This window comes from Aegilops tauschii, chromosome 2 (genome assembly GCF_002575655.3).
Source record: "Aegilops tauschii subsp. strangulata cultivar AL8/78 chromosome 2, Aet v6.0, whole genome shotgun sequence".
NCBI classification, from domain to species: domain Eukaryota; kingdom Viridiplantae; phylum Streptophyta; class Magnoliopsida; order Poales; family Poaceae; genus Aegilops; species Aegilops tauschii.
The window spans coordinates 405,611,693-405,623,642 of record NC_053036.3 but is presented as its reverse complement, the minus strand read 5'-3'; the positions used below and the strand labels follow the sequence as shown (position 1 = coordinate 405,623,642).

Below are 11,950 nucleotides of genomic sequence, written 5' to 3'. Positions count from 1 at the left end.
AGAATGCCCGTGCGTTACCACATGCTTTTGAAATATTTTGCTGGAGTAATATAAACATAATGCATGTTAAACTTCACATGCTAGAGAAAAGATAACACGAACACAATCGGGTAATAATTGAAGTACACTTTACATGCAATGTAAATTGATAACAGAAAGGCAATTTGAAGATGTATACATATGACTGATTATCCAACTAAAAATCTTTACAAATTAAGATCTACTTGATGTGCTTAAGAAATTCTCACAATATCAGAAATATTGTTTTTAGCTCCATTCGCATAATATTTGAGTAAGTATAATAAAAACTTCTTCCTTGACTCATACCCATTCCGCACAAGCAATATATCTAGTTAGCACAAATACTTCACGTCAAATGTCTTAAAATATGTAATAGAGAGTACTCATAGTACAAACCGGACGAACAATTCTTTACCATCCCACCAAAGCATAAAATAAAAAGTAAAATAGCCGGACACATCCCTGCCATTTCCTAAATTAATTTTATATTGAATATAGTGATAAAAAATGCATGTACTTTGAATGTTATGATAATGAAATATATAAATTTACCAGTCTATACTCGTTGGAATACCAAGCGGAAATAACGCTGTCATCTAGATACATCTGAATGCCCGTGTGTTGCCATGGAACAACAAATTTAATACATTAATAAAAAAATCATTTTAATTCACAACATGTCACTTGCAGCTTATGATTTCTTTGCAACAAATATCATTATGTATTATTGTTAGACAAAATCATGACTACTCTTAAGACAAAATCCATGATTGCATTCAAATTTGAGGTGGTATAATTTTATGACACATAACACGTATATTATCAATTAAATTTGGTGGTCAAAGTTAAATCACACAGAGAGTATATACATGCTACTTTTCTTACAAAATTTGATCTATGAATACATCTTCTCTTCCCCCTTGCAATCCATCTCCTCAGCTTTGCCGCAAGCTTTTTTTGCAATAAAAGCCACACTTTAATAAGAAAATGAGATGTACATCATTTGGTAATAACCACACATTCAACAATGGACTTGAATGTCGCTAACTCTGCTCTGCAGTACAACGGGGTCTGCCTTTGCCATACACGACGCTTCCAGCAACATCACAACAAATGCTCTGTCAGCTAACAATCATACAAAAATCTGTCATAATGGTTAAATGGTGCTTTTGTTGACACTTGTATACATATCGTCGACATATTTCAATGGGCATACACTACTTGCCATGTGTTACATCAAAATATATGACCACAACATCTGCTCTCCTTCCCCTCCTTCCATCTGCCACCGAGACAGGGACCTAGACTTTGTGCTGCTCTTATTGATTTAATGAAAAAAGTTATTTATCTCTGTTAGAACACAAATGCTTAGATAGCATCTGCATGTCAGGGAAGGATAATGTGGCTTGGATAGCATCTGCAAGTTAGGGAAGAATTATGCGACCGTGTAATATTTTGGACAGGAACAGAAGTCATGAAAACATAAAAGTAAAGTTCATGAAGACACAAACGATACAGTCTTATCACTTCTCAGGTTTTAACTTTCTTATTAGTGTACCAAATTGGCTCAAAATATCTACCTATCGTCTGAAAAATAAGAATGAAACGAGATCACGCAATCAAGATGGAGGTTGTCATGCATTTTTCTCTGTGCAGATCATCAACATGAATAAACAGGTACATAAACAGAAAAATGATGAAATAGTACTTATTCAGCCGATTGGTCTTAGTGCATTGTATAAAATTGATACTCCCTCCGATCCATACTAGTTGTCTCAAACAGATGTATCTAGCATTGGTATACGTCTAGATACATCCGTTTCAGCGACAACTAATATGGATCAGTGGGAGTAATAGATCATGCAGTCAAGTGAACAATGGACAAAGCACTAAACATTCCTTGGGTGCTCACACACTCGACAAGTGGACGGTACTCTTAAATAACTATGATAAAGGGATTTCATCCAAAAATACTATGTTGCAGAAGATGTTCTGGAATATCAATCTAAAGGAGCTAAATTATCAAAGCTATAGAATGATTGGCTCGATATCTTGTCTACAATTTAAGATTAACAATTATTTGACAGTTTCTCATCAAGCAGGGCTTTAAATACAGATCGTTCCATTCTTGACGTGGAGTTCAAACGGCACAGTGAGAATTTCTACTCACAAATTAAGATGACGTATTGACATGCAAGTTCAATTTAAAGGTTAACTTTAATGCCAACCATAAATCGACTGGAAGTGCATCTACACATGGATGTTATGGAGCTTTCAAGTAGTAACAATAAAGTGCAGAGATAATAGTGTACCTCTAAATGTAAGAGCATCCAAGTAACAATATTTTTGTTGTCAGTACAAATGCAGTTGATGTTGCCAAAATAATTCATCTTCTTGGTCCATAATAGAGGAGAAACTTAACACCAAAACATCTTATCATAAGTGATCCAAGTTGTTTTCTTGCGAGAGTGGGAATTCTTGGAATATCCTTTAACCAAATAGTTCGAAATGGACATCACTTTATTCAGGGGGTTCGTTCGATGGAATTTACCTTTTCACATAGCAGGAGCAGAAATCTGTGAGGATGAATGTCTCCATGATTTGTGACAGGAGAACTATAGCCCGCCAGCACGAAGCCAACATACAACCACGAGTAAGCAAAACCTACAGAAGACATTTTAGTAGTTTAACGATCAACGCTTCCACAAAAAAGTCTATGACAGCCCAGCTTTTTTATTCTTATAAAAGAAAAGTACCAGGAACACCTGCGTTTTACAGAGCAAACTAATGGCAGAGGTAAAAACAAATCCCCACGGATCAACACAACAGCCTGCTGGGAACAAAAGAGCACGGAGCAGGCGCACACATAAAAAAAATAGGAGTGCAGTCCATCATATATAGACTTGGTTTTTGTCTTGAACAACTCAAGCAGCTTCCAAGTGGACACATGTACACCTGTATTTGGAATTTAGAATTCCTTGAGATGCCATCATGATCAAGTATCAGTTTTGATCCATAAAACACGTGGTCTCTCTTTTTCTAATCATTATACATCCTATAACATCATTAAATGTTATCAATCTATATCTATAAAAGATGCAAAATATCAATCAAATTACGATCTCAACTTTGGAATGAAAGTGAAATCGAGTCATGATATCTTGCTGAATTCGACATTGCATATGTTGTCCAACTTGAGTTCAAGTAGTCACCAGCAAGACCCTGCTAACTAACCTCGTACATAACCTTTACCTCTAGATCTAAATTGGCGAACTTGCACGGAAATTAGAGCTAATTTTTAGCATAGAGGGAAAGGGGAGAGGAGCACTCACCTGCCACGTTGCATGACCTTCATCGACCCAGCAGCATTCCAAGCCAAGATATGCCCTCAGTGTTCTAAAAATCTGCAGAACATCCTGTAAAACATTAAGTGTATCCTACATATAGAACATGAGCAAGATCGATGCATGCCTGTAAAATCAAGAACCACTAAATCTGATTCATACACAAAAGAACATGGGAGAGCTTATGATATCCTGCTAGGCTACAGCCAGCACCACCCCTCCACCACGACCTCCTCGTCAGTCCCGTGGCCAGTAGCCACATTAACGTGAGGAGACGCGGGGGTGCAGACCGGCGAATATAAACAATGCATGTAACAGTTGAGATATAGAAAAATAAAGAGAATCACTCAAACTGGGAGGGCCAGGACGTTGTTCTGTAGGCGATAATGGATTCGTGAAATAAAGCCGCGGGGGGGGGGGGGGGGGGGGGGGGGGGGGGACCCTATTTCGTCATAATGGATCCGTGAAATCTGTGAACAAGAAAAGAGATTCACCACGGGAGAATTCATGTTAACTGAAACTACACAGTAACTGGCAAGCTTTATAAAAGATGCAAGCCTTAGTATTCGTTCAAGATCATAATAAGAAATTGTAATTTAAGGTAAAGACGTCTCAGCAAGTTCATGAGTTGGCCTCACCTCGAAGCATCCCAACAGAAGCCAACCCACAGCTAGGCACATCAGCATGATCAAATGCGTGTACGATGGTGGACGCCTCATACACGGTTGTCTGATAACCGATGGACAAAGGAGAAGGAGAGCCTCATCAGTAGCATCATGGTGGATTTCAAAACCAGCGTTGTGCTCCGCCCAACGAACATGGACGCCGCCGCCGCCGGCCCGGTGGAGCTCGAACCCGAGAGACTCTGCTGCTTGCTGGGAGGGGTCAGGGAGGGTCCGAGCACTGGAGCATTGACATGAAGAGAGAGTAGGCCGGGGAGATTACTGATGGACATAATATACTGCAAGTGTGCAACCAAGCAGTATTCAACTCAAAGTCATTAGCCAACAAATTCCCTGTACCAAGCGATACGGTTTCTCAGGCTCAGACTTGCTTTCCCCAGCGTGTGTGGCGGTTGAGACATCAAACTTTTTAGAGGAAGGCCATCGTCACTGCGAGAAGACGGAGCTAGTCGTGCCTCCTTTTGGCTTCTCTGGCCAGCGGCGCCAGAATACGACCAAGAGTGTTATACCCAGCAGGAGCAGTCATCTCGTCCTCCAAAATCAAAGCCAATATTTATATACAGATTACAGAGATACAAAACCAAGCTTGGAGTAACTTTTAGAACACATGCACGAACGATGAACAAAAAATAAAATAACCTGCTGCAGTAGAAGTAGAACGTTGTTGTCACCATGAAATGTAGACTGGACATCAGATTCAGCTTTGAAAACTCAGTCTTCAAACCTTGGCCACCACAGGCCTCACGAAACTACTGATAAAAGTGAAAGAAAATCCAGTGAGAACCACCGATCCGTGTAGAAAAAGATATACTCAATTATTTTAACATTTTCACAATACCTGAATTGTGGTCATATTCTGCCAGGTTAGTGTAGCTTTCAGAGCACTCGAGTAAACGTGTATCGCCTAACTAATTTAAGGTGTTCTCTTCACGTCCATATTTTCCTGAATGCATAAAGGTTATATAATTAATGTTTTGGCTGAAATTGAACTTCTCCTATTGGGTTCACCTACATATATTTTTTTGAGAAAGTTCTTTCCATTTTTCTCTCCTCTCTAATTATTTTTTGATATATTATGCTGCAAATTTCTTGATTATTCTTTGCTGCAAAATGTCAGGCTCACTTAGTTGTAACAGGATTTGGGAAAAACTGCTTATAGTGGTATTTAATCAATCTGCTTTGTTTCTTCTATGGATTTATAGCATGAAGAATCAATATGAGAAAATAGATATAACTAAATCCCATGATTTCTTCGGCAAATGAATGTTTACAAACTGCATTTCACATGTATAGGACATCATCAGACAATGTTATACTTACAGTTCTAATACCTAGTACATAGATCACGCCAAGGATCTGACAGATATTACTGGAGAAGGGCAGAAGGTGGTCATGAAAACCCAGCGTGATTGCTCAAGCAGTTCGTATCTATACACAATTTAATTTATATATGTGCTAGGAGGATCGATGCACCAGCGTGATTGCTGAAGCAACAACAATGCAGTAGGCTAGGTAAGAAATGGTGTGATGTGCTTCCTGAATTTTCCTTACCGATCGGAGAGGCTCTGCTCTGTGCTGCTACAACTATGATTACACAGTACTGTAATCTGAATTCCCCTGCATTAATATGACCAAAACCAAATATTGTACAATAACCAACTAAATACAGTTGTTTTCATTCAAATGCAGGTCCATTGATTGACGACAGGGAAGTTGTGTGAACCTGAAGAAAATGCGTCTGCCTGTGGTCGGATTGCCGGGAAGTTGTGGAGTTTGGTGCGTCCGTCCGGAGCAGGGGACGTGCAGGCCGGGACGTGGAGCAAGGGACGGGCAGGCCAGCGTGTCAGCGTCCCGGCGTGGAGGGCGGTCTCGTTTGGCCGGCATGGAACATGCATGGAGTTCGACCCCAGCTGGCCGCCCGCAGCTGGCAGTGGGCTAGGCAGACCGGCGGCGCGCGACGGTTGGTGACGTCGGCAGCCTACGGGACTCACCGGCTGTGTGAGTGGCCATGGCAAGGACCTCAATCAGTCGTCTGGCAAGCCCGTCGAGCTTGGGGATGTGGGGATTCCTCCGGCCAGGGAGGGGAGAGGAGCGGCTCTAAAAATTGTATGGAAAATATACCATTAATGTAAACTTCTTAGCACAAAAGTACGTGAATAAGGTTGGCATACTACCTCAAAAGATAATCTTCCCATAGTCATTCTACCTGTTCATAAAGAAATTACTTGTGAATATAATTAGATCATCATACGTTGTATGATGCTTTAGTTCCAAAAACTCACATGAATCTACTTGATGCCTTTCTTTGAAATAAGAAGAATGTCGCTCCTTATTTTTGCCATAGATTCCTCTGCTGTTCTTGCTATTCTCATTGATGTACAACAAGAACATACATAATGCAAACCCCTTTTGCAGGAACATACATAGTGGCATATATCAAATAGCTTTACTGGCACAACCGTACATGCCCTAAATACAACAGAATTCTTTCAGTCTTGAGCACATGACGAAAAAACAAACTTGCGATGGGGCTTGTGGAGTTGTGGTGGAGGTTGTTACCTGATGCAGTGGCCACACGCGCGCTAGTTGAGGGCTCACGGTGCACGCCGCACAGCGACCTGGACCTCGGAGGGCCTCGGCGTCGTCGGGCAGGGCGAGGAGATCGGAGAGAAGAAGAGAACGGCAGCGCGAGGACGCGAGGAGTGCATGCGTCGGGAGGATCGTGTCGAGGGCTTGCGTGAACGGCTTGGTCTTCGGCGGCCACCTCGAGCCCCTTCCGTCACGGCCGCGCGATCTCAGATCCGGGAGCCGCTTCCTTGACGAGCACGTGCGCTTCGCGGACGTGGAGCTTCGCCGCCTAACCTTGACGAGCAAGCGGATCCGACAATGGGGAGAAGGGTGGGAGCGGTGGAGGTGGCTGAGCGGGAGGGAAGCAGGGGCGGCGGCGGCGGCGGAGCGAGAGATGGGGGCAGCGCCAGGGGTGGATCGAGAGGAGGTTTTTTTTCGTGCGAGGGAGGCGCTATTTTTTTTTTAAATAATACATTTTTTATTAATTTTCATAAATATTACGCTGGATAAAAAAATTCAAAAATAATACACCGTCGGCCCGCGCCTAGTCGGCCCACAGCAGGCCGATTGGCAACTGATTGCGTCCTGTCGGCCCACTCTGAGCCGATTGAAGCTAATTGGCTTGCTGTGGACTAATTATTTTTGCAAAAAAAGTAAGCATAAGAAGTATATGTTTAAAAAATGTTAATCATGTAATTAAAAAATGTTAAACGTGTATAAAAAAATGTTCCTGATGTATACAAAAAAGTACAATATATATGCAAAAAAGTTGACATAAAAAATATGTTTTAAACAGTGTTAAGCATGTATTTAAAAATTGTTAAATGTGTGTATGAAAAATGTTTCTTATCTATTCAAAAAATATAGAATGTGTATGAAAAAAGTTGACACCAAAAAAAAATGTTTGAAAAAAATGTTCCAGTCCCATACAAAAAGAGCAACCAATCATACTTAGGCCCGTGATGCTCCCATACCGGATCCGGAGCTGGAACATTTTTTTATACACATTTAACCTTTCATTCCAATACATGAAACATTTTTGTGTACTCGTTGAACATTTTTTCAAATACATGATTAACATTTTTTTCAAACATATTTTTTGTGTCAATTTTTTTCCATACACATTCTATATTTTTTGTATAGATAAGGAACATTTTTTCAAATACATGATTAACATTTTTTTCAAACATATTTTTTTGGTGTCAACATTTTTTCATACACATTCTATATTTTTGTATAGATAAGGAACATTTTTTCAAATACATGATTAACATTTTTTTCAAACATATTTTTTTGGTGTCAACATTTTTTCATACACATTCTATATTTTTTTTATAGATAAGGAACATTTTTATACACACATTTAAAAAATTTTAAATACATGATTAACACTTTTTAAAACATATTTTTAGTCAACTTTTTTGCATATATAATGTACATTTTTTGTATACATCAGGAACTTTTTTTTATACACGTTTAACATTTTTTAATTACATGATTAACATTTTTTTAATCATATATTTTTTTATGCCTACTTTTTTTGCAAAAACAATTAGCCCACAGTGAGCCAATTAGCTCCAGTCGGCCCACAGTGGGCCGACAGGACCCAATCAGCCCACAGTGGGCCGACAGGGGCTAGTCGGCCAGTCCAATCGGCCTGCTGTGGGCCGACTAGGCCCCGGTATATTATTTTTGAAAAAAAAATTACCAAGCGTAATATTTATGAAAATTAATAAAAAAAATGTATTATTTAAAAAAGATTAGCGAGGGAGGCTAGGGCGTCGTCCGATTTTTTGTTCGCTAGTCATAGTTGTCCCTGGTTAAATTTCGTAGGTTATATTTCGTAGATTTTTTTAGGACAAAAAAAAACCAGCGGAGGTGGGACGAAAATTGACCGGCGGAGACTACCAACTGCTCCATTAGGAATAGAGATGTCTCCGTATAAAATGGTTTATGGAAAAGCATGTCACTTACCTCTCGAACTAGAACATAAGGCATATTGGGCCATTAAAGAGCTAAATTATGATTTCAAACTTGCCGGTGAGAAGAGACTATTTGACATTAGCTCACTTGATGAATGGAGAACCCAGGCCTATGAGAATGCCAAATTGTTTAAAGAAAAAGTCAAAAGATGGCATGACAAAAGGATACAAAAGCGTGAGTTTAATGTAGGTGATTATGTGTTGCTATTCAACTCTTGTTTAAGATTTTTTGCGGGAAAACTTCTCTCTAAATTGGAAGGTCCTTACGTTATCGAGGAGGTCTATCGTTCCGGTGCCATAAAAATCAACAACTTCGAAGGCACAAATCCAAAGGTGGTGAATGATCAAAGAACCAAACATTATATCTCAGGTAATCATATAAATGATGAAACTAATGTTATTGAAACCGTAACCCCAGAGGAATACATAAGGACACTTTCCAGAACGTTTCAGACTCCGAAAAGGAATAGGTACGTGGTACGGTAAGTAAACCGACTCCAAAACACTTCTAATGGCAATTTTTCTCCGTTTTGGAATATTTAAGAAAATAGGAAAATAAGAAGTAGTCCGGGAAGGACATGAGGCGTCCACGAGGGTGGAGGGCGGCCCCCCTGCCTCGTGGGCACCTCGTGTGCTCTCCGGACTTCGTTTTCTTGCACGATACTTCTTTTGGTCGGTAAAAATTCATTATATAATCTCCCGAAGGTTTTGACCACTGTATCACGCAATTATCCTCTGTTTTTGTTTCGAGCTGTTTTCTGCCAGAGTTGTCAAGGCCAGGCATCATGTCGTCCCCCTCCTCCAACAACGAGGGCAACGATGCTTGGCTAATGAAGATAGAGCTGAAGAGAGAAGAACCCGGGGAGATCACCAAGGATGATGGGATCAAGAAGGCCATGGAGGACCAAGCTCAGGCAGCAGAAGACGAAGACATCCTACCACCTCATCACAATCTTCTTACCCCAACGGAGATTGAAGCCTTCAAGATGATTGAGTTAGCTCGCATACAAAATAAGTATCTCACTCGTGAAAATATTTTGTTGAAGGAGCATATCACCGCACTCAAGGGAATTATCCGCAAATTGGAGGATCTCCTACGCTCGATGTGCGACTATCCATCATCTTTACCACCAAATGAGAATTGAGTATCAGGTATGGGCACTCCCCTTGGCAACTGCCAAGCTTGGGGGAGGTGCCCCGGTATCGTATCACCATCACACTCCTATCTTTACCGTTTTTCTTAGTTCGATCCTTTTGGTAATATCTTGATCTAGTAGAATAAAGTTTTAGTATGATTTAGTTTTGAGTTTTGCTTTATGATCCTTCTATGTAATCGAGTCCGTGAGCTATATATAATAAAGATTAGTGTTGAGTCAAGGGCCTGATTATCTTGCTATGATCGTGAGGGAATAAAAGAAAAGGAAAGAATAAAAAGAAATAAAGAGATCATATTTATCTTATGGAGAGTAATGACTTCACATATAAAGAGTATGATGAATAAAAGTTTTTCAGAGTTGACAAACATAGTTTTTGTCATCGTTGCAATTAATAGGAAGTAATAAAGAAAGAGAGGTTTTCACATATAACTATACTATCTTGGACATCTTTTATGACTGTAAGCACTCATTAAAATATGACATGCTAAAGAGTTGATGTTGGACAAGGAAGACAACGTAATGGGTTATGTTTTCTTGTATCCGAAATAAAGTATATTGTCATGGATCATCCAACATGTTGAGCTTGCCTTTCCCTCTCATGGTAGCCAAATTCTTCGCACCAAGTAGAGATACTACTTGTGCTTCCGAATATCCTTAAACCCAGTTTTGCCATGAGAGTCCACCATATCTACCTATGCATTGAGTAAGATCCTTCAAGTAAGTTGTCATTGTTGTATGCAATAAGAATTGCTCTCTAAATATGTATGATTTATTAGTGTGGAGAAAATAAGCTTTATACGAACTTGTGATATGGAAGTAATAAAAGCGACGGACTGCATATTAAAGGTCCATATCACAAGTGGCAATATAAAGTGACGTTCTTTTGCATTAAGATTTCGTGCATCCAACCATAAAAGCACATGACAACCTATGCTTCCCTCTGCGAAGAGCCTATCTTTTACTTTTGTCTTATATCTTATGTAAGAGTCATGGTGATCTTCACCTCTCCTTTTTACATTTTATCCTTTGGCAAGCACATTTTGTTGGAAAGATCCTGATATATATATCCAATTGGATGTAAGTTGGCATGAATTATTATTGTTGACATTACCCTTGAGATAAACGGTTGGGAGGCAACACTATAAGCCCCTATCTTTCTCTGTGTCCGATTAAAACTCTATACCCATAAAGTATTGTGTGAGTGTTAGCAATTGTGAAAGACTAAATGATAGTTGAGTATGTGGACTTGCTAAAAAGCTCCTATATTGACTCTTTCCGATGTTATGATAAATTGCAATTGCTTCAATGACCGAGATCATAGTTTGTTAGTTCTCAATGATGTTTCTGATTCATACTTGACATTGTGAATAGATTATTACTTGAGCATAAGAAATCATATGACAATATATATATGTTACTGTTATAAGAATGATCATGATGCCCTCATGTCCATATTTTATTTTATCGACACCTCTATCTCTAAACATGTGGACATATTTATCGTTATCGGCTTTCGCTTGAGGACAAGCGAGGTCTAAGCTTGGGGGAGTTGATACGCCCATTTTGCATCATTCTTTTATATCGATATTTATTGCATTATGGGCTGTTATTACACGTTATGTCACAATACTTATGCCTATTCTCTCTTATTTTACTAGGTTTACATGAAGAGGGAGAATGTCGGCAGCTGGAATTCTAGGCTGGAAAAGGAGCAAATATTAGAGACCTATTCTGCACAGCTCGAAAAGTCCTGAAACTTCACGGAGGCACATTTTGGAATTAATAAAAAATACTGGTGAAAGAATCCACCGGAGGGGCCCCACACCCTGGCCACGAGGGTGGGGGACGCGCCCCTGCCTCGTGGGCCCCCTGGCAGGCCTTCGATGCCCATCTTCTACTATATGAGGTCTTTTACCCTGGAAAAAATCATAAGCAAGCTTTCGGGACGAAACACCGCCGCCACGAGGCGGAACCAATCTAGGGCTCCGGCGAAGCTGTTCTGTCAGGGAAACTTCCCTCCGGGAGGGGGAAATCATCGCCATCGTCATCACCAACGATCCTCTCATCGGGAGGGGGTCAATCTCCATCAACATCTTCACCAGCACCATCTCATCTCAAACCCTAGTTCATCTCTTGTATCCAATCTTTGTCCCAAAGCCTCAGATTGGTACATGTGGGTTGCTAGTAGTGTTGAT

General features: G+C 40.1%; 1 protein-coding gene across 7 annotated transcripts; it reads right to left on the bottom strand.

Moving 5' to 3' along the window:
- Nucleotides 1–973: 973 nt before the first annotated feature.
- LOC109766537 (uncharacterized) lies at nt 974–7,055 on the bottom strand. 7 transcript variants are annotated; one of them, XM_073508678.1, is made up of 11 exons: nt 6,608–7,055; nt 6,331–6,517; nt 6,223–6,254; nt 5,772–6,145; nt 5,600–5,665; nt 4,887–4,991; nt 4,388–4,800; nt 4,004–4,268; nt 3,354–3,425; nt 2,573–2,685; nt 1,079–1,438 (listed from the first exon to the last, which is right to left on the bottom strand). In XM_073508678.1, exons 7-11 carry the CDS (start codon nt 4,447–4,449, stop codon nt 1,408–1,410), a joined length of 543 nt encoding a protein of 180 aa, XP_073364779.1. In that variant the 5' UTR covers nt 4,450–4,800; nt 4,887–4,991; nt 5,600–5,665; nt 5,772–6,145; nt 6,223–6,254; nt 6,331–6,517; nt 6,608–7,055; the 3' UTR covers nt 1,079–1,407. The 7 variants fall into 7 exon arrangements, with proteins under 7 accessions (XP_073364774.1, XP_073364775.1, XP_073364779.1 ...); XM_073508675.1 differs by lacking the exons at nt 6,223–6,254; nt 6,331–6,517; nt 6,608–7,055 and adding an exon at nt 2,334–2,437 and having other exon boundaries at nt 1,148–1,438; nt 3,354–3,437; nt 4,388–4,580; nt 4,688–4,800; nt 5,772–5,951; XM_073508673.1 differs by lacking the exons at nt 6,223–6,254; nt 6,331–6,517; nt 6,608–7,055 and having other exon boundaries at nt 974–2,437; nt 3,354–3,437; nt 4,388–4,580; nt 4,688–4,800; nt 5,772–5,951.
- Between the last annotated feature and the right edge of the window lie 4,895 nt (nt 7,056–11,950).

Coding starts and splice junctions, on each gene's coding strand:
- LOC109766537 (XM_073508674.1), bottom strand. CDS start 4,449: ATGTCTCAACCGCCACACACGCTGGGGAAAGCAAGTCTGAGCCTGAGA. Junction 3,438..4,003: donor TTCTGTTGGGATGCTTCGAG/GTGAGGCCAACT, acceptor AATGTTTTACAG/GATGTTCTGCAGATTTTTAG. Junction 2,438..2,572: donor TGCTCCTGCTATGTGAAAAG/GTAAATTCCATC, acceptor TTTGGTGTTAAG/TTTCTCCTCTATTATGGACC.